Source organism: Propithecus coquereli, unplaced genomic scaffold (assembly GCF_000956105.1).
Source record: "Propithecus coquereli isolate 6110/MARCELLA unplaced genomic scaffold, Pcoq_1.0 Scaffold216, whole genome shotgun sequence".
Lineage (NCBI taxonomy): Eukaryota > Metazoa > Chordata > Mammalia > Primates > Indriidae > Propithecus > Propithecus coquereli.
The window spans coordinates 1,988,782-2,011,487 of NW_012146745.1; the positions used below are offsets into that span (position 1 = coordinate 1,988,782).

At 48.0% G+C, this 22,706-nt stretch overlaps 1 protein-coding gene across 1 annotated transcript in view; it reads left to right on the plus strand.

Annotated features, from left to right (window-relative positions):
- Positions 1-22,706, plus strand: part of ASTN1 (astrotactin 1) — a 322,529-nt gene that overhangs the window by 274,409 nt on the left and 25,414 nt on the right. Inside the window, exon 17 of the mRNA XM_012644642.1 lies at positions 17,788-18,056. Coding sequence (XP_012500096.1) covers positions 17,788-18,056 — 269 coding nt within the window. The remainder of the gene's footprint in view (positions 1-17,787; positions 18,057-22,706) is intronic.

Sequence of the window (22,706 nt, forward strand, 5' to 3'; positions counted from 1 at the left end):
GGGACATAGAAAGTGTTTAATAAAGAGCAGCTGCTATTATTACTTTGATTACATGTTTGTTAGTCTTGTGTCCCACACAGATTGCAGATTCTTTGAGGGCAGTATCTCATACAACCTTTAGAATGCCCACAGTACCGAGCATGACAGTGGACACCTGAGAGAGCCTCAGTTGACATGTATTGACAGATGAACCTGTCCGTATCATTAAGAAGCCAACCAAACCAATGCGATCCTACATTTGTGAGAAACTCCGCAGACAGTGTAAAGGACATTTTAGCTCTGTTTAGGGACAGGAGCTGATCAGAGAAGAATCGAGATCACCACCTGATTTAATCTTAACAGGCAATGGAGAGAACATGGCATTTTTCTTCCATCTTCCCTTAGCACATAAAATTGCTTTTAAACAAGGCAAAATCGAGAAGCAGGGAAGAAAAAAAATGTTGCTCAACATGGTGAGTGAAGGAAGGAGAGAAGTCTGTTGTCAAGCACACCCATCACCTGCAGGTGTGAGTAAGACCTTCCTCGCAACCATGGGCGGGAAGGAGAGGTTGGAGCAAATGCTAGAAGGCTGTTATTTTTTCTTCAAATATGGGGGAATATTATATTCTGGAAAGCACAGGTAATTAAACATTATATCTATCCCCTGTGTGACTTGTGAAAAGAGAGGATGTGTTGCTCGCAGAGGTCTAAACTGGGTTTCTATGAGAAAGCCATGATAACCAACCTCGAATTCTTTGTTAAAAGTACTTTTTGATTTTTAAGTGCCTCTGGCTAAAGAAAACCTATTCATCCCCCTATCCCCGTGTTCCTTACCGTTATGGGGAGGAAGTACGGCCTAGTGGTAGAAAGAAAGGCCTTTGAAATCTGTGTGAATCAGGTTCTCTAAGCTTCACCTTGGGTGTCTAGAAAATGGAACTGCGAATACTGTCTCACAGGGCAGGGGCAAGACTGTGAGGAGACTGGGTAGCGAAGCACTCGTTCGTAGGGAAAAGTCAAGGGCAGCAGACCGTGGCCGCAGGCACGTCTGGCCGGCTGCCTGTTTGTACATGGCCTCTAAACTAAGAATGGTTTCTGCCTCTTCAAATGATTGAAAAATGAAACTAAAAACGGAAAATACTTTGTGACGTGTGAACATTTCATAAAATTTACGTTTTAGCGCTCATAAATAATGTTTTATTGGGGCAGAGCCGTGCCCGTCCATTTACACGATGTCCATGGCTGTCTTTGCACTGCTAAAGGCACAGTTGAATAGTTGCGATGGAGACTGCATGGCCTGAAATTTCCTGTCTGATTCTTTATGGAAAATGTTTTATTTATTTTTTAAATTTCAACAGATTTTGGGGGTACAAGTGGAGTTTTCTTACACGGATATATTGTATTGTGGTGAAATCTGCGCTCTTTGTATACCCGTCACGGAAATAGTGTACATTGTACTCAACAGGCAATTTTTCATCCCTCACCCTCCTCCATTTCTCCCCTCTTTGGAGTCGCCAATGTCTATCATTCCACTCTGTGTGACCACACATAACCCACAGCTTAGCTCCGCTTATGAATGAGAACATGTAATATTTGATTTTCCGTTCCTGACAACTCACTTTCTGTTACTTCCCTTAAGACAATGGCTTCCAGTTCCATCCAAGTTGCTGCAAAAGACGTTATTTTGTTCCTTCTCGTGGCTGAGTAGTATTCCATGGTATACACGTACCACATTTTCTTTATCCACTCATCAGCTGATGAACACTTAGGTTGATTCCATATCTTTGCTATTGTGAATTGTGCTGTTATAAACTTACGAGTACAGGTGTCTTTTTGATATAATGAGTTCTTTTCCTTTGGATAGATAGCCAACAGTGGGTTGCTGGATTGAATGGTAGACCTACTTTTAGCTCTTTGTGAAATATTCACGCTGTTGTTCGGGGAGGTTATACTAATTTACATTCCCACCAACAGGATATAAGCGTTCCTTTTTCACCACATCCGTGCCACCGTCTATTGTTTTCTGACTTTTCAGTAATGGCCATTCTGCCTGGAGTAAGATGGCATCTCATTATGGTTTTAATTGGCAGTTCTCTGATGAATAGTGATATGGAGCATTTTTTCATGCTTGTTGGCTATTTGTTACCTCCTTTTGAAAAATGCCTGTTCATGTTGTTTGCCCACTTTTTAATGGGGTTATTTGGGTTTTTTTCTTGTTGAGCTGTTTGAGTTCCTTATGGAATCTCGATATTAGTCCTTTGTCAGATACATAGCTTGCGAGTATTTTCTCCCATTCTGTAGGTTGTCTATGTACCTTTTTGATTATTTCTTTCGCTATGTAGAAGCTTTTTAGGTTAATTAAGTCCCATTTGTTTATTTTTGTTTTTGTTGCATTTGCTTTTGGGGTCTCAGTCATAAATTCTTTGCTTAGGCCAATGTCCAGAAGAGTTTTTCCTAGGTTTTTTTTCCTAAAATTTTTATGGTTTCAGGTTTTCCATTTAAATCTTTAATTCATCTTAAGTTAATTTTTGTGTATGGTGAGAAATAGGGATCCAGTTTCATTCTCCAGCATATGGATATAAGTTTGAATCTTTATAGAAAAAGTTTGCCAACTCCTGCCATAGACGGTAGCTCTTGTTATTAAAGATGTTCTTATCCTGAGGCCTATCCCAAAGCTACCTCCTCAGTGAATTCTCTCCTTATTTAACTATCCTGATGTAATCTAGTCCATATTTGATCTTTAATGGTATAGTCATGTGCCACATAATGATGTTTTGATCAATGACAAACCGTATATATGATGGGGTACCATAAGATTATAACTGAGCTGAAAAGTTCCTATCCCCTGGTGACAAAGCCATTGTAATGCCGTAGCACCATGCATTAACTCACATGTTTGTGGCGATGCTGGTGTAAATAAACTTTCTGCACTGCCAGCTGTATAAAAGTCTTGCACCTAAAATTATATACAGTACATAATACTCAATAATGACAATAAACAACTATCTTACCGGTTTATGTATTTGCTATACTTTTAATCATTATTTTAGAGTGTACTTCTTCTACTTATTTAAAAAAACAAATTAACTGTAAAACAGCCTCAGGCTGGTCCTTCACGAGGTATTCCAGAAGACGGCACTGTTATGATGGGAGATGACAGCTCCATGCTTGTTATTTGCCCCTGAAGACCTTCCAGCGGGACAAGCTGTGGAGGCGGAAGACAGCGATAGTGATGATCCTGACGCTGCGTAGGCCTAGGCTAATGTGTGCGTTTGTGTCTTACTCTAACAAAAAGTTTAAAAAGTAAAAAAGAATAAAAAATCTAAAAAATAGAAAACTGCTTATAGAATAAGGATATAAAGAGAGAAAATATTTTTGTATGGTTGTACAATGTGTTTGTGTTTTAAGCTCAGTGCTATTACAAAATAGTCAAAAACTTAAAAAATTTAAAAGTTTATAAAGTAAAACAGTTACAGTAAGCTCAAGTTAATTTATTATTGAAGAAAGAAACATTTTTAAATAAACTTAGCATAGCCTAAGGGTATGTTGTTTATAAGGTCTATGAACTACAGCACAGCAGTGTGTGGCAGCGTGCGAGGCCTTCGCATTCATCCGCTCCTCACTCACTCGCTGGCTCGCCCAGAGCAACTTCCAGCCCTGCAAGCTCCATCCATGGTAAACGCCCTCTACAGGTGCACCATTTTTTAATTTTTTATAGCATGTGTTTATTGTACCTTTTCTATGTTTAGATATATTTAGATACAAAACTACTTACTGTGGTGTTACAATTGCCCACACTATTCGGGGCGGTAATGTGCTGTACAAGTTTGCAGCTAGGAGCAATAGGCCACACCATAGCTAGGTGTGCAGTAGGCTGTGCCAAGCAGGTTTGTGTAAGTACACTGTATCATGTCCGCCCAACAACAAAATCACCTAAGGACTCGTTTCTCAGAATATGTTCCTGTTGTTAAGCAACGCATAACGCGCTTATACTCTGTGTGTCTGTCTTATCTCCTCTACAAGATAATATATCCTTTGAATGCAGGGATTACACGTAGTTCATCTTGGTATGTTGGAAGACCTGCACAGCACCTTGTAAATAGATATTCCGTAACTCTCTGTTTGCTCTATCGAATTGAGTTTCAGTTTGGGTCTTCTGACTTTTGCCTGGTGTCAAAAAATGTTTTGATGGAAATAAAGTCCTGGGAGGCTGAAGACAGAAGCACAAGGAGGGCCTAAAAAGAAAATAAAAGAAATAATGGTGACAACCTTGAGATGGGTACTGACTACTCTCCATGCCAAATTTCAGCATTTGACAGCATTTGCTTCTTACGGTTTCTGAAATTAAAAAGTTAGATGTGCCTCAGGGATTTGGAAATACTAACAGTGAATTTTCTTATCAACCACTTAAAACGGGTCCTGTTCTCTCAGCTTTCTTACCACCGTTTACTTTTCTGGCACTGGGATTATTTTGTTGGGGGTGTGTGTATGCACACACTTATCCACAGGGCAGGCGTTCCATTGTGCTGCTTTTACTTGTTTGACTCTGGAATAAAGGCGAGATCTGAATTGTCCTTTACTGGGCTTGTTACTGTATGAATGAAAATTAAATACAAGGTCCTATAGCTACAAGCCTTGGCAATAGAATTCATGACATAATGTATCTGAGTGGCTTGTTTTCTGTATTTCTCTGCGGGTTTCTGGTTCTGGATTTAGGCAGGGGAAGAATACTCTCCAGGTCTTTCTGATACCTAGGAGATATAGGCTTTTTTCTCCTCTGTGAAAATAACAAAGAATCTAGACATCCCAGCACTCTCTTAGTACTAACAGCTAAGTATTATGAATAGTTATTCAAGACTTGGACTGAGGTCTGTAGAGGCTGCCGTTTATACAACGTACACCACATGCAAGCACCATCCAACGAGTGTTGTATTTCAGGGAGAAATCTTTGGTAACTAGAGAAATCGGCTTGGGAGAGCAAAACTCAATCGTATTCTACCAGTGTAGCATCTTTGTTTGAAGTAAAGCTCAGCATGGTCAGCGGCATTTTTTTTACCCATTTTCCCCTTCATATTAGCTAAAGGATCACTCGACTCCCAGAAAGATCGGTTGCCAGCCTGGAGGGTCCCCTGGGTCTCACAGGCATCATGTCACTCTGAGATGCCTACACCAGCAAGGACACCTGAGATGCCACCGTTAGGCAAACCAGCCACATCTCTTGATGTCATGCGTCAAGACTTTGCATGGAAACCCATTGTCACAAACTGGTTAGTTACGCATGTAACGTCGTCTTTTCCTTCCCCCTTTCCCATCCCCTGGGGCCGTTAGGGGCTGCTTGGCTCCAGCGCTGAAGTTGGGCCTGCTTCCTGGCCGTCCTCCTGCCGTCACAGGCCTCCCGCTCCCTGCTGGCAGAGGCCTAGACGAGCCATGGCTTCTTCAGCAGCATTTTGAGGGCAAGTGGTGGAGCCCTTCCCCAATCCTAGTTCTACCCTGTGAGCCTGGCCTTGGTGCCCCACCACTGTAGGGGACTCTGGTCCCTTTGCTATGCAGGAACTGACGTCACAGCCACCTTTTGTGGGTTAAGTTCTTGCAGACCTGAAGCCTGTAACTTTGGTCTTCAATTACTGAAGACTGAGAACTGAATGTTCTCGTTCTGTCTCTAGTCCATGGAGATCGTTGTTTTGTTTCTGAGTATTGCTTTTTTTTCTTTTTCCATTCATCACACGTTTATCCCTACTGGATGGCAAGACTGCGCTAGGTAACGGGGATAATAGGGTGAGCAGTGACTACTACCACTGAAAGCTAATCTACCAGCAGCCATGCTGAGGGCTTGGCATGTGTTATCCCACTTAAACTTCAGAGTAACACTATGAGATAAATTCTGTTATTATCCCATTTGACAGATAAGGAAACTGAAGGCCAAAGAGGTTAAACATCTTATGCTATTATCTCAGAGCTCTGAATTTGAACCCAGGGCTGACAGCCCCATATCATGAGACCAGAAATTCTGGTTTGCCAGCCGGGTGTTGGCCTGGGATACGATGTGCTCCCAGCCTCTGCCTCAGCTGCTACTCTGAGACATGCAAGACCTGCCTCATCCCTCTTCTGCCTTCCCCTTCCTTTCTAGGGACAGATGTCTTCTTTTCTGATTTCTCCTGTGGTCCAACCTCAAGGGTCCCGCAGACTCCGGCCTCCTCAGAGACCATGTGCTTGCCCGCCCTTAGGTCTAGGAGCCTGGGCTGGCACATCAGCTGAGAGGGCCATGTCTGTCTGTCCATCTGCTGCCATGACTGCTGCTGTTGCTCTGTAGTCAACTTTTATCCAGTAATTTCTCTACAGAAAAGACAAACTTTGTGTGTGTGTGTGTGTGTGTGTGTGTGTGTGTGTGTGTGAATGCACAAAAGAGTGAGATGTTAAAACCTTGGTGGCAGGGCTTGAACGGGCAAAGTGAGAGGATAGGCATCTGTATTGGTTATCACAACCACCAACTGGGCCCTGCTGCGTGAATACCAGCCTCCACCTTCTTTGGCAGGGGCCCGTGTGGGGACCACACAGTTACGCTGTTTTCATGTTTATTGTTTTAATACCTACTATTGTTACGAGTATGTAGGGAGGCAAGTAAAATCACAGCACCTTCTTGGTGGGACGTAATGACAGTTTTCTTTATGGCGTGTGAATGGGATGAGTTACTAACGTAATCTGTTAACACACGAACACCTTTGTCACCATTGTCTGGAGGACAGCACTGGACCTGGCTTCTACCACTGCCCTCCCTGTGCTGGCAGCGTTGCCCCCCGCCCCGCCCATTGCACGGGACTGTCTACAGGGTGCTGCCTTCCTTCACTTCTCCGTGAAGTCCCTCTTTTACCAGAAGACGAACTGACATGATTGAGTAGATCTACTCTTTGGTCAAGAGTATAAAAGTTTTCGGACTTTCAAAATTTCCCCCTAAAATAGAACTGACTACACAGTGCTTTTTGTCTAGAAAAATCCAGGAAGCAAAGTGATTATGGCCAGTGATGTAAGCTGCTACTTGTAACAACCTTCTCAGGGCCAGCCCTGGGCGGGGAGCACTTTTGGTTCCTTCTGTGACAGTTCAGGCCAAGGTCATCGGAGTTTAGATCAGTAGTTGTACCCTGGGGATCGGACTAGTTGCTTGAATGGCTGCATACATGATGGAGTTGTTTATTTTTACCAAACAGTAATGATGTTAAATGCTAAGGAGTCTATTCCCCAGTTTTATCTCTTTTACATGTTGGGGTTACTTTTAAGATGTTAAAAAAGGGTGCTGACAATATTTGATAAAATAAATCACCCTCGTCTTGGGTGGTGAATCTCAACCTGTTATCTGAAGACCGCCTGGGTCAGGCCCTTGCGGTGCCTGATGAAATGCAGCTTCCCGCTGCACTGGTCCAGGGAAACCCCGAGCGGATCAGGCCACACAGCGATGGCTGATAAAAGGGACGCAGGACTCCTGAAACGCTCCCCCTGCTCCAACAGCCCTGACAGGTGAGTGGTCGGCCAGCTTGTGCACGAATATTTCCGCTAGTCAAGACTCCCCGTTTCCAAGGCTCCCCTCCCGCTTTGTGTCAACCGTAAATTATCACAAAAATCGTCCTTCAAGGAGTCGAGTGTCTTCCTCTAGCCTGCCTCCCCTACCTGAGTATATTTCCGTACTTCCTCTGGCATACACCAAAGCGCCTCTCTCCTGTGCCTCTGATAACACCCCTATCATATCATTGTCTACTTTTCTGTCCACCCCGCCCTCCACGCGCACTGGAAAAGGAGCTTTTTCTCTTATTTATCGCACTACTTTTCTTCCTGAGCACGGAGTGCTGCTTCTGATACATGGTAGGCACTCAGTGAATATTTGCGGTTCCATAAATTCATCTTCCCATCATTTCCCATCTTGAATCCAAATTCTGCTCTCTGGAAACAGACAGTGTTCATGTGATCCCATTTCCATGTGATGACCCTTCATATATTTAAAGGGGGAGCTGCTAAGCCTGCCTCCACGTCTCCTGGTATCTGTTCTGAACTCCCCCAACTTCTCCAACCATTGCTTATATGGCCCAGTCTCTAGGTGCCCTGCAATCCTGACCGCGCTCCCTGTGGTCAGAGTCGCTCTCCGCTGGGGACACCCAGAGCTGAACCGACCCCTGGTGTGTGGCTTGCCATTTCTGTCTATCGTCTTGGTCGCCATGCTTACTACAATCTCAGTGTAATCTGAGGCTTGCCTGTTGGCTAGCAGACGTGCCCCTCTCAGCACCAGTCTCCTCCTCTTGTAACCTTTGTCTCCCCTGTGCCCAGCTGGCCCTACCACTCACAGACGGTCCTGCATCCCCGTCCGAGCTGCTGGCGTCTCCCTCCCCAGCAGTCTGGACTGCAGCTCTGGGCGAAACCACTTCCCATAACGAGCCCTTCATCAGGGCTGGAAGAGGCATCTGCAGAGACCAGAGCGACTTAGAACAGAGGGCACGGGTCACCAAGAGGTGAGAAGAGCCCGGTCCACTCAGCGCATTGTAGAACTCAAGAGATGAGGACCAAGGGGTGAGGGAACTGAGCAGAATCCCAGATCTCCACCAAGAGCCCCAGTCTGCTTGAGCCTGCGGCTCCAGCGGGCAGGGAAGCAGCATAAATTTCAGTGAGGCAGAGCTAAGTGGTAACGGACTTTAAGTTCTGTCATATATAGTTAATTTGCAGAATAAATTGGTCAGGGCAGCAAAAGGATTTAACATCCAAATTCATTTGAAAAACAGAAGCCAGATGAGTGTCTAGAGGAAAATGGAGACTGTTACAACATTCCCTTGCCTGTTGGAGTAGTATTATTATTGAATAATATTTTTATTAAAAACCTCTGGACCATTTGGTAGTTAAAGATATTTATAAGCCAGCCCTCGCAATGTCGCGGGGAGGCACTGACTCTCCCCCTGCAGAGCCGCGTAGGGCCTGAGGGACTGCCACTGCTCGTAACTCACCCGGGCCCTCGCCCTGCAGACAGCCTCTGCCTGTGCACCGTGCAGCCGAGATTGCAGCCTGTGAGGCCAAGGCAGGTAATGGTAAGACGTCCCGGCGTTCCCTGCCCTGTGGCCCTCCAGTCCGGGTTGGAAGGTAGGCTGGAAAGGGAGAGGACGAGGCAGGAGCTGGGGCTTGCAGGGCAGGCGAGGTGGAGAGCAGGTGAGCAGGCAGGGGTGCTCCGAGGGGTAGATGCAGTCACGGAGAGCAGCCGCTGGGCCGATGGCTCTGGCGAAGCTCACGGGACTCATGTGCACCCCCTAGTCGAGAAATAATGCTGCATGCTAGTAGAGGGATGCATCACTAGTTCCACTCTGCCGCTCAGTGGGGCCCTGAGCGTCAGCCAAGGCCCGCGCTGGTGCTGGGGCTGCTTTTCTCTGCACGCTCCGCTCCTCTGTCTCTCTCTGCCGCAGTCCTCTCCCCCTGCTTGTCCTGGGCTGTTCCTAGACTGCTCTCCTGGCTCCTGGGGGAAGACCAGGACAGAGGGGACGCACACTTGGCTTCTTAGGAGAAGCAGACGGCAGTTGCGGGGAGGGCAGGGAGCCTGATGTCCAGCCCAGCGCACAGAGGTTCTTTGCGGGTGGCGTGCCGGGCGTGCCGCTCATTCGCGTTGTCTTTCTGCTAATGGAGATTTGAAAATGGCAAATCCCGCAGGTGTTCCTCATTGTCACCTCTCTCTCAGCCCTGTCCTCGCCCCCCTTTTCCCCACGCTGCTGTGTCTGTGGCGAAACAGCAGGGATAATCCAGCACCGCTCTGCACATCCCGAAGGCTGAGACTCCGAATCTCTGTGTCAGGTTTATTTTGACATTGACAAGACGCTGCACACAGCTGCTGTTGGCCAGCAGGAGGCTGATGGAGCCGGAAACTTGTTCGCTCTTCCCATCGCCCTGGGCCCCGGGAGGAGGCCGAGAGGATGGACCGCCAGCACCCAAACGGTCAGCAAATGAGCCGTCACAGGCTGCAGACGAGGGGAGGGCCCGCGGCTCAATGTCACGATGTTAAAGGCTATGGACGCTGTAGCGGGGTGAATAGTGTCCCCCCAAAATTCGTGCCCACCTGGAACCTCAGAATGTGACCTTCTTTGGAAATAGGGTCTTTGCAGATGTAATTAAGTTGAAATGAGGTGATCTTGGACTTAGAGTAGGCCCCAGATTCAATGACTGGAGTTCTTGTAAGAGGAAGAAGAGGGGGATTTAGACACAGACAAGAAAGCCACGTGACAACCGAGGCCACCGGTGGAGTGATGCAGCTGCGAGTTGGGAATGCCAAGGAGTGCAGGAGCCACCAGAAGCCGGCAGGCAGCAAGGGAGGTTGTTCCCTAGAGATTTCGGAGGGAGCCTAGCCCTGAATGCACCTTGATTTTGGATTTTTAGCCTCCATAACCGCAGCATTTGTTGTTTTAAGCCACTGGATTGTTGGCAGTTTGTCATGGCAGTCCTAGGGAACTAGGCGGAGGAGACGTGATAAGAACAAAACCTGGGTGATCAGCTCTGAGTCACGTAAAAGGCATCTGGTGAATAAAGAAATAGGATTGTAGGAGACAAATGAAAAAATAGAAGCAGGTACACTTTAAATTGTCAAACGAAAGGTTTCAAAATATGGGTATAAGACAGTACACGCACATTTATTACAACTCAGCCAAGACCGAGGGAACTCCCACAGATGAGCAGGTGCTCGGTTCTAGGGACACACGGATGAGTATGTTCTGGAAGCAGGTGGGACAGACGCGCCATAAGGCCAGGACAGCCTGCCGTGGTGGTGTGGCCGGTGCTCCTCTGGATGTGGTACAAAGTACAGTAGAATTACTTCCGCCAGGGATGAGGGGAGCAGAGTAGCTCTCAAAAATATACAGAGAAGGAAGGAAGGAAGGGAAAAAGAGAAAGAAACAGTGTTCTAGGGTGTGTGGGGTTGGAGGGGTGGCTGTGGCGTCAGCTCAGCCTTCCATACTCCCCCCTTGTGTGCACGTAGCAAAGGCCTTTGCAAAATCCCACGGAGGCACCTCGGGTGCCCCGGCCTTACCTGTGTGGTGAATCGCGATGAAGCTTCAGGTTGCCCTTTGAAGGATTTTAAGCAGAGGCTAGGGAAGGCTACTGTCCCTTTGCTTCTTTCCATCCCTGTGTATTTTTTGGGCACTTCCAAGCGTCAGGTACGGGCCACCACGAGCCGTGACAATCCAAGACAGCAAAAGGCAGGTTTTGCCCACTGGGAACCAGCAGTCTAGCTGATTAGAAGAGTTTCTTTTTAAAGTAAAAGCTTTTAGGGCTTCCCAGTGATTCTTGCATTTAATCCTCCTCCCCCTCAAGATGCACAGTCTGTAGAGATGGCTCCCCGGGAGTCCTTACAAAGGTGCTGGTTGCTGAGCTATCTTTATGTATCTTCCTCTCGGCACTAAGTTTATGATTAATGAGGGGGTGTAGCCGGAGTCACAGCTAAGTTTCAAAGGCTGTTTTTGTGTTCTTACTCACACCTTGGCAGGGCCTGCTCTCCTGCCATTTCTTTCACTCAACCTCTCATCCCAAACGGAGCGTCACTATTACCGACCAGAAAGGGAGGCTCAGACCAGCTCAGTCAATCCGTTATTAAATTTACTGTCCCCTTGCGAAAGCTGACCGACAACTTTCGGCAAAGATGAAACACTGCATCTGCACCAAAACCTCGATTTGACGTAAACCTCATTAGCCAGGAACCTCAACCAATTATTCGTTTGACAGCGTGCCTATGAAAACGGACAGTCTCAAGAAAATAAAACCTTATGTTGTCGATCAGTTTTTTTTTTAAAGCTGTTCAAGGCATAGATACCATTTTATTTCTGTCTCCTACAGCTTCCAAATCTGCATAGTCATAACTGATGAACAAAATCGTCACCTGAAGGCTCCTTGGGGAAAGGTTTAATTCTGTTTTGTAGGCAGTGCTTCATGAGGCAGGCAGGAAATTGGAAAACTGCATTTTTAGAAAAGAAAAATGTCAACAAGGATTGGAAGAAAAGTAAGCATTTTCTAGTTAAGTAGCAATTAAACAAAAAAATTCAGTTTTCCAGAAGACACCTCTTCTCGAACATCCGGTTAATGGCATTTTGCTGAGGTGCCCTGTGGGTATATGATGACTGCTAATTACCCTGCTGGCCCTCACACCCCCACACACACTGCTTGCCAGGGGCTGGCTGCAGGGCATGATTGTAACAAAGACCTTCTGCTATTTCTAGAAACTTGCTGAAGAAATACCAAGGAACTGGGTCTGAAGTATATAGCAACCTTAATTTTGAAACAAAAAGTAAGGGGTACATCCTGGCTAGGACTATTTTTTAACCTGTGAATTCCTTTATAGGAAAGGACAGGAATGTAAACAAAACCAGAAAATTTTAGAAGAACCCAGGGCAGCACTGCCCAAGATGAATTTAAACCCAGCCTGTCTAGTTAGTACCTAGAGTGTAGTCACTTTGTAGACGAGTCATTAGACATGATTTATTAATTCAGCGAACACTTGTAGTCACTCAATAAATATTTGTTTAATGAATTGTTGAATACATTAATGTACATTACATATTAGGCATGTGGGATATTATAGTGGAGAACAAGACATAAATTTGTCCTTCAAGGCACCCACCCTATGACAACATGGTGGTGTTGGTGGTGGGCGGGGCAGGTAAGTAGACAGGCATTGGGTGAATAAGCAAATTTAGCAAACAATCATTGTGCCCAGGCTGGGTTCTAGATTCTCTTTGGGAATTATATCGGTTAATCTTTTCCACGGCCTTACTCAATCAGTTCAGTTATTATCCCTATTTTATATATGAGAAAGCTCAAAGAAAGATTAAGAAACCCACCCCAAATTACACAATAGCAAGTGGTGAGATCAGAAATCAAACCCAGGCAATCTGACTCAGGTGGCAGTGAGCAAGGAGGGAGAGAAGTGGATGCTTTGGGGAGGAAAGAAATGTAAATTTAAGAAGATTAGGAAGATCAGGTGATGGGGTTGGGGGGAGGGGGAGAGAGAGAGGGAAAACACCAGAGATGAAGCCAGGCTTTTTGACTTGAGCAAGTAGGAAGTTAGTGGTGCCTTTTGCTGAGCTAGGACCTAAAGGAGGAGGCACAGTTGCCAGGGAGAGTGTGGAGGAAATGATGACTGCAGTTTGAGACACACTGAGTTTGAGGCGCCTGCGGGACACGCAAGTGTATGTCCGCGCACGCTTGTTACAGCTCTGCTCCTTGTGGGAGAGACCGCAGGTAGGGGCATAGAGTTGGTGGTCTCCAGAATAAAGCCTGTTCTTTCTACTTGATTGTTTGATGCTTTAGTAAGGGACTAGAGAACTGTTTGCAAAGGCCTTGGTTTTGATTCTTTACGTTTGACTTTTTGTAAACATCTAAATCTATGGTTATGACTTAATATATTCACTCCAATATATTCATGGATACATAGATTAGATAGAAAGACAGACAGATAGACCTCAACTAGGCAAAGATGAAAAGGCACAGTTCTGACCCCAGGACACTTGTTATGTCATATAGAGATGGAGAGAGAAGTGGTCAGTTTATGCCCTGTCCCCTTTTTCCTAATTACTACTCCACTGCATTGTATTTTATTCAGGTCCCAGAAAGTATGTCATCACGGCAGGTCTGGGAGTTCAGTGTAACTCCAGAATGACCCTCTGTCCAAAGATTCGATTAAACATTCTGCAAGACTGATTACAGCCTGGGACCCTGGGACGGGCAGAAATGTGAATTCACGTAACTCCAGGACACCTGGCTGGAACAGTAGACTGGGGTGAGGGTTGGGGGAGGTCCTGGAAGGCAAGGTGTTGGTGGCTTCAGCGTGTGACCTGCTATGACTGTGCTTCATTGGAAGGTGTCAAGCCTTCTTTCCCTGTGGGGAGCTGTCTCCAAAAGCTGGGATCTGATTAGTTTGCATTTCGTTTCTTTGCTGCCTAATGAACTGCCTCTGTAGTTCTAGCTGTGATGTCATTAGCATCTCATTGCCTTGGGCACCAGCTCAGGAGAGAGATTCTTAAGCAGTCCCAGAATCCTACAGGAATTGTACCAATTTACTTCATAACAACTAATTCGCCTTCATGACCTGTCAGTTTCCACCAGCAGAGCAGACCCGGAATGAGAATGGGTCCCTCGCTTTCATCGCCCTCATGAGCTCCTGAGTCTGGGGGGGTCGATAGGTACATGCCGAAGGCCATGGGCACATCCACAGTGAGATGCCGAGCATTAAGGATGCCCATGTTCTCATACCATGATATTCTATTGGGGGAATTTATCCACTGTGTGCTGTAGGATACAGATTTAGCCTAAAGCAAATGGCATTTATTTATAGCAAACTGTGTTTGCAAAATGCTTTGCAGTTTTAGGGTTGTTAACTACATTCCGGGTTGAATGTTCTTCTACTTGTAGGAAAGTGAAGTGTCTAACTGGACTCCAGAGCCTACCCTGAGAGCAATGGGGTGAATTCAGCAAACGGGTGACAGAGCCACACCCAGGTATTCTTTATCACACGGCACCTTTGTCACTTATACTCTTTTGAGACCTTAATTGTAGCTTATTTCTGATGTCCAAAGACTGTGTGCTTATTGAGATAGAATGTTTATTTTACTAAGAGACAGCATAGTGTCTCAAATCACTAGAGCATTTCTACCCAGGCTCTAGAGGGTAGAAGAGAGAAGACGTACCAAAAATGCGACCCCAGAGGAAATGAGGTGGAGTCTCGCCGTTCTCCACACAGGGACCTCTCCACCACCCGCTCCGTCCCCGCGGGAGTTGAAAGCAAATGTCAAAGATCAGCCTCTCCGGATGCTTTTAGGACCTGAACTGCTCTCACTTTCCGCAGACACGCTGGTTATAGGTGCTCTTTGGGCTAAGGGAGATTTATCTGGGCTTTCACCACCGGACTCCATCATTTTAAAGAGTATTTCCCCATTGTCTCTTTAAGTGCACATAGGAAATGCATCTCTTCTTTGAAAAGTCTCTCTCTCGCACACATCCCCATTCTTCCCTGGAACCTGCACAGATAGCTTTCGGGAGCTCGCTGCTCGTTACTTCTCCCGTCCAGACGGCTCCATGCTGCCCGAGGAGGGGACCAGCTGGCCTTGGCCTCCAGCAGGGCCCTCTGTGCGCGCAGCTGAAGAGAGCCAGGGGGCAGAACAGGATCTGAATTAAAACGAGGGGTGGGGGCTCCCCATCCTTTCCTGCATCCTCCTTCCCATTCCTCTCCCCTCTCTGCCCCCCAACCTTGCCGGGCATCCGGGGCTGAAGGATCTGGACGTGGGTTCGCTGAACCTTGGTTGTAATTGGGGTCCCCGGGCAGCAGCAGCCGGGGGAGCAGCCCCCCAAATGCTTACAGCCCTCCGTGTCCTGGTGCGGAGCTGGCAACGGGGCCCGGGGTGGCGGCGCCCCGGTGGCCGGGCCTGGCCCGTCGGAACCGAACCTCCTGATAACGAGTGCGTGGGGGCGGGGAGCGTTCGGAGTTTCGGGGATTAAAGGTAAGAGAAAGGGAATTCGGTGGCGGGTCACTTCCCCCTTGACGCAGCTTTGACTCGGCGTTAGGGACGTTGAGGAAGGGGTTTTATTTTCCCTTAGTTATCCTGTCGTGACCTCCGCCCCTCACTCTGCATTTTTTCTCCTCGGGGTAAGTGTTACGGCGTTATTTTATCCGTTAACGTGCATTATCCAGGTGAAAACAAATGGTAGCTGCACAGCACTTTTTAAGGCAGCCGTGTGTTGCGTTGCCGTAAGTTTGCTTTCCGTGGTGCCGAAGCGGTCGCCTCCGTCTGTCCTTGTCGCTCGCCGAAGCCATCTCAGACCGAACACCCCCACCTAGCGGCCGTCGGGGGAAGTTCTTTCCCCGCCTGCGTCGCGCCGGTTCTCGGCAGGGCGGGGGGTCGGGAGGGGGCGCGTCCCCTGCAAGGTGCGTAAGGGACCCGGAGCTCTCTGGCAAGGCTTGCGTGCGGAAACTGCAAAGATTTCCTTTTGAACAGAAACTATATCTTTACGGATGGGGGGGAATTTTATTTACTTTCTCAATGAGTGAAATCCCCACCCCCACTGACTGCTGCCTGGCGGGTTCTGCGCGTGGCACATTGGAGCCCGGCCCAGGGCCGGATGGGGAGAGTCTTGGGCCAGCTGCGGCCGCTTCGCTCCAGCCGTGGGGCTGGCTGAGCCGTGTACACCTGAATGTCATACAGACATACCCGTGGGCGAAGCGATTCGGGGGCTAGTCTTGGGTGATGCCATCCTTCTTGGTCTTGGTGTGTGCAGTTATGCGGTTCTCTTATAACCTATGAAGGGCTTGAACTCCACTATGGGCACATTATTTAGCAAAATGCAATGTGAGATTCATTGTATGCCATATTTATAGTCACCGAGGAAGTTCCTTGCCTTAGCGCGCACGAGGAGTCCCACGTCGATGGGGCTGCCGGGTGCAAATGCCCCGTGGCAGGATGGTGGTGCTCCCCTGGGAAGCAACAGCGCCAGAATGCCTCATGACACTTCCAGACGGGCTCACACTGCATAGCAGGTGGGAGGGAGGAGAGCAGAGCGCTCTCTGGACCCCAGAAGAGACAGCGATTGGTATGACGTCAGTGAGTCCACATCTCACAGTCGTCTTCTGGAACCATTTTTCAAATCCTTCCAACCAGTTCCCCCAAAGATCCGGCCCATCAAGTATCACATTCTTGACGAGTCCAGGAGGACCAGAGTGAATGTTCTGTGTATGCCCATTATTTCCAGAAGCCCAGCGGTCTCTCTAAAATTGTTCCATGCTAAGGACTGAAACTGTACCGAAAAAGGTTGAAAATCTCTTAAGAAACCTAGTGCTTTTAGTCACAAACTCTACTTCCATCTTCCTTTCGAATGAATAAATTAAGTGGAGAATCACGAGGACTGGGAAGAGAAACATCAAGCAGTGCTGTCTTGTATAGGGAACAAACCGTTATTTTCTATTGGACACTTTTCGTGTCTGTTGCCAAAAACAGACCAAGAGCTTCTTTACCTTTTACACATCAAACAAGAGTGATACGGACCCATCACTCAGGCTTTGGAGTGAAAGTCTTTGTGAAGAGGTCAGAATTCCCTCCCCATCTCCAATACGTTGATTGATACTGAAGCAAGAAAGTCCTGTTCTTCTTCTTCTATGATCTGGAGACTTGGGAATCAGACAAAAGTGGGTTCACACCCCAGCTCTCACAATGTGCTAGCGTGTGACCTTGAGGCTCTCGGCCTCACTTTCCTCATCTGTAAAATGAGCATAATGATAGAACTTCATGCAGAGAGTTGTTGTAATGGTTAAAGGCGATCTTGAAGGGGTCTCACCTTGTAGTGCAGGCTCCATAAATCTCGGCTACATTTATGATCAAAACCATCATGACAGTGGTTTGGCTTGTGCTAGCCACTGTGTCATGTGCTTTAAAAGCATTTTTCCATTGATTCATTCCACAATGCTAGAGGTCGGTACTATCAGTATCTTCGCTTTATAGAAGAAGAAACCGAGTCATAGAACAATCACCGTTGTTAATGTTTGTGTCCTTGGTGATGGTCATCAGCGCAGATCCCACAGAAGCTTCCCTCTGAGAGGAACATTCTCAGAGAGGAAACAACCCAGGAGGGCCGTCCCCAGCTCTGTGGGTCACTGGGACGGTGGGTGACCCAAATTAAGTTGCAGGGAAGAATCACGCTCTTACCCCCTCAGGGGCACTGTCTGACCTCTCAAGGATCGGACCCCAGGACCCAGGGGCGATGAGGTCATGCTGGTCCTTGATCTTCTGAATCTCTCACTCTTTCGTTTCATTTTGTGTCCCGCAGGCAACTCCCCATCCGATGAGTCAGAGGAGCGAGAAAGAGACCCCAAGGTGCTGACGTTCCCAGAATACATCGCCAGCCTGTCAGACTCTGGCACCAAGCGCATGGCCGCTGGAGTCCGCATGGAGTGCCAGAGCAAGGGACGATGCCCCTCGTCCTGCCCCCTCTGTCACGTGACATCCAGCCCTGACTCCCCTGCTGAGCCGGTTCTGCTGGAGGTGACCAAAGCAGCCCCCCTCTATGAACTGGTGACCAACAACCAGACCCAGAGGGTAAGAGGCCTGGGACGCTTGGCTCCTGGAGGCATAAGCCACAACAGAGGGCTTTCCAAATGGCATGATGGGGAGACAGGGTGCAGTTGAGCGCCATGCTGGAATATGGATAGTGAGGCATTGTGTTAAGCTATCCAGGGACTTAATTTGCTTAGATTTGCATGTTTGCATTTTAAGTCAAAATCACTGCATCCATAACACCCTCGTTGATATGATTTAGGAGTCACAACTGAGCTCTCCTGTAGGACTTTGAGCAAAAGGGGCTGGAAGGAAGCAGGTAGACAGGGAGGTACAGTGTTTGCAGTCATCATAGTCATTGTTCAGAGAGTCCTCATGCCTTGGGGACGGTCATGGAAGGAGGCCTGGCTCTGTCTCAGGCCTGTGGGCATGGGAGGTCGGCCAGCTCCCCTAGCTGAGCCCTGCGCCTGGACCAGCCGCCCCCAGACTAGAAGGAGCACATCAGGCCCAGGTCCCAAAGGGAAGGGTCTGGCAACCCTGGCCTGGAGGGGGTTGGTTTTCTGCCCATCACTCTGCTCCAAGAACAAAACACATCCACACAGATCCTTCTGCCTTTTATTATGCTGCTAGGTCATGACATTCCCCAACCACTCCTCCTTTGCCTCTGCTGCTCCCTTCCAAAGAAGCCAGGAGAAAATAGACGGTCCCGAAAGGAGAAGCTGGAGAAAGGCGGCAGGGGCAGTGTCTCAGCTCATTTCCTAGCTCTCTGACCTGCTCAAGGACACAGAGATCAGAGCGAGTCAACACACCCAACAACAACAATGACAACAGAAAAACAAGGGCACTCCAGGTGTGGGACTTCTGAGACTACCCGCAAAGGCAGCCTTGGGGACAAGATGTGGCAGGAGTCGCAGCAGTGGGCTGCTCACCTGCCTGAGAGGGGTGCCCCTCCAGGTGGGGCGATAATTGCTTTCTTTTCTCTGCTTTAAGGAACACCTGGTGTGCGTCACAGTCGGTTTCGTAGGTAACGCTCAGACCGGCAGGAGGGATTTTGCATGTGTGCGTGCTCCTCTTGCCAACCCGCCTCTGCCACGGAGATTTCACTGAGTGTTTGAAAATAGGGGTTTTCACAGGAACACAAAGATAAATCGCTTCCGTGGCCCACCTATTCCTCTTCAGTCTGACAGAGGCGGCTGTGGGAAGAGGAGTTGGAGAAAAGACCCCACCGCAGGAGGGGGGGCTGGAAAGGGTGCAGAGCAGGGACTCGGGTCACTCTGGAGACCAGAGCTGCGGTGGCTTTAACCCAATGCCCAGCCCACCCTCACCTGCCCCACGTGGCCTCATAGGCTCACGTGAGCATCCAAGGCTGCCGCGGCTGATACCCCAAGAGCTCCTGGCCCGCCCGCTGGCCTTGGAGCAGTGGGGTCGGAGAGCTGACGCAGGACCGTCCTGCGGGGCAGCGTGCAGAGCCGCAGCCCGGAGCCCGGTGCGAGGGGAGGGCGTGCTGTCCGCACTTGCGGGGTGTCTCCAGCAAAGTGAGGAAACTGAAGGCAGTTTGTCTCCAGCAACCCCTCCCTGCCATACCCGGGCTCCTCCCTTTCTCCCTGCACCAGTCTTAGGAGTGGGGTTGGGAGAGGCTTTCCGTCTGGCCGGAGTCTGAACACTTTAATTTCTAAACACACAGACAGGGAGGCCCTGGCTGGCATTCAGTCAAGCACGTTTCTTGCTCTGCTTTGTTGTTTAGACGCATTCTGCCTTCACCGTCCTCTCTGTTCCTGTGTTTTTCTAATTTTGCCCTTTCTGAAGAGTGAGGATGAGGAGCACGACGCTAAGGAGAAGCGGAGGGGGCTAAGTCATGACGCGGCAGTTCAGTGTGTGTCTTCACCTCTACCGCTCTGGTATATCTCTGGGCCTGTTTCTTAACCTCTCGTGGTCTCGTTGTCCTCGTTCCGATAATCTCTGAGGCTGTATTTCAGTCTCATCTGTGATTATGGCAAAGAAACAAATAGGTCGAACCGTATAACCAAGCAGGTGTCTCAAACCCAACAGACACGAACTCCCCATTTTCCACCCCAAACCCAGCCCGTCGTGCCCTCATCCCAGCGAATGGAACCGTCTTCCACGAAGTTGCCTGTGCTGAGACCAGAGATGCTTCCTAGAATATCCTTGCCCTTCCCAACATCTGTGCCATCCTCACGACCTACAGATACCTCTTCAATCTTCTTCCTTCTGTGAAACCCCCTGTCACAGCCTAACTATTTCAGCCACCCATTGCGATATCAGGTCACCGTCTTATTACAGTGGCCTTCTTACTGGTCTCCCTATCAGACCACCCGGAATTGTTGTTAATAGTACGGACTTCTGATCATTTGCCATCGAAGCAATTCAATGGCTCCGCAGAGTCTGTTGCATGGTCTAAAGTCCACAGCACGGCATTACGAGGCGCTTTGTGATCTAATTTTGTCTTCACTTACATGGGTGGGCTGTTACCGCTCGATGCCTATACTCTGTGCTCCAAAATGTAACTCCTTGCGCCTCCTCAGACAACACATTTTCTCTCCTGCACCTGGCCCTTCAGACTTCAAACCCTCAGTCCCAGCACGGTGCTCTCCCACGCTTCTGCCACTGGCAAACTCCTGCTAGAACTTTGAGTGTCTGCCCAAACATCACCAGCTGTCCAGAGCCCTGCCTTACTCTCGGCAAGCCCAGGCGTTCCTTCACGCGTTCCCACCGTGTGCGCGCACGTCTTTTACGGCACGCGTCGTCTGTGATCACGGATGTTTGCGTAGCTGCCTCCTCCCCTCTGCACTATGAGAAAGGCTTTTTCTCTTCGGGTATCCCAGTGCCTAGCAGTGCTTGGTGCGTGGTTGGTGCTCTGCTAAAGAAGTGAATGAATGGATGAACAAATGGACAAACGAACGGATAGATGAATTTGGCCTGAAAGTTCAGCCATTCTCCTTAGAGAAAAACAATGACAAAAATTGGGCAATTTTATTTATCTTCTGGAATCGGGATTAAATCTGCTAACAAATGTGGATTCCTCCTGTGCTGCCTGACACATTGTAGGCACTAAAGAAAAAATGCGATTTCCCTTTCTCTTTCTTTCCGAATTGGTCCCTTATTCGTCTTCTACGCTCATCTAACAGTCTGCAGTTCCCTGTAGCCCAGGATTCGGAGTAGGCACTCTCAGGGTGTGAATCTCAGGTGGGAGGTTAAAGCTTTAAGAAATGGTATTCAAAATAGTTGTCTTCATAGGTGTCGCTCCTTCCTTCTTTGGATTGAAAATCGGATCGTGTTGCTCCACTGTTTAAAATACTTTAACGACTTCCCATTGCTCTCGAAACGTGACCTGCCTTACCGCGGCCCCCAGGGCTCTGTGCTCTACCCCGGCCTGCGTCTCACTGGCTGAGTGTCCCTTTGCCCCAAACTGTGTCTCTTACAGACTAACCTTGTTCAGTTTATTTTAGAAGTCAATTTTCGTCTGGGCTTGTCGTCTTCGTATTGTTTTTTTGTTTTTTGGTTTTTTTTTTTTTTTTGCCCGAAATGCTACCCCAACTATTGTGACCAAATAACTTTTGATGCATCCGCCAGAGCTCAGATAAAAGTTGCATCCTCGTGGAGGCCGTCACAAAGCCCTCCGTGAGATTGCCACCCTTCCTTATCCCTCCTGCCACCGTCTGCGTTCGTGGCGTCTCACCCTTTCCTTTGAAGGCCCTATCGCAGGTGTGGCTATTTGGTTATTTACGTAACTTTTGTTTGTTTGTTTATTACCTGACTGTAAGATTTGTGCAGACCAGGGCCATGGGTGTCTTGTGCATCATTGTATCCTTAAAGCTTAACAGAGTTAATGGCCCCTTGTGGATGCTTAGTGAATAATCGTTGATTGAAGACTCCCTAAGGCAGCAGTTATAATTTCTTTTTTATTCTGCCTACCTCAAAGAAGGTCTGTTTTCCTAGTTTTAAACAATGTACCTTTTGATTTGAATTTGGTTCCTTCAGGCAAAGTATACAGTAAGCACCTGCTGTGCACCAGGCTTCATGCCTGGAGCTGGTGGATACAGCGTTCGTTAAGAGTGCGTGATGGCAGGAGCCCAAGACGTCCAGTGAGTCGTCTTGAACTGCCCCGTTCACTAGCCTGTGACCTGAGCAAGTCTCCTCACCTCTTTGACTGTCAGCTTCGTCCGCTGTAGATCACAATAACTGTTTGCCAAAGCGTTAGCCTCTGCAAGGGCCTTATCAATTATAAAACTCTGCACAAGTTGTAGTTACGATCGAGAATTCGTTCCCACTCCCCAGGGTCTCCCAATCTGGGGAGGGGGTCAGTATGGTCCCTTGTTCCAACTACTCTAACCCAAGGTGGCCTGTGTTCCTTACATTCTGAAAGAATGGAACCTAGGATACTGGCTTTAGGCTTGATCATTTTGATTTTTGTAGAGTGATCTTTTTTTCCTTTCTTTTTCTTTTCTTTATTTCTTCTTCATTCTTTATCTCCCTCTTCTGTCTCTCCTGTCTCTCTCTCTCTCTTTTGTAGTGTTAAGGTCTAAACTTTTCCGGGATAGCTAGGTTTCCTTTCTCTGATTTACCCATGAGGTGTGCTGAGCTGAGCTGAGCTGAGCGTGGAGCAGAGAATCGTAACAGCAGCCGCGGCTGCAGATGTTGAGTTAACCCGGCGAGGAAGCTCTGGCTGTGGGT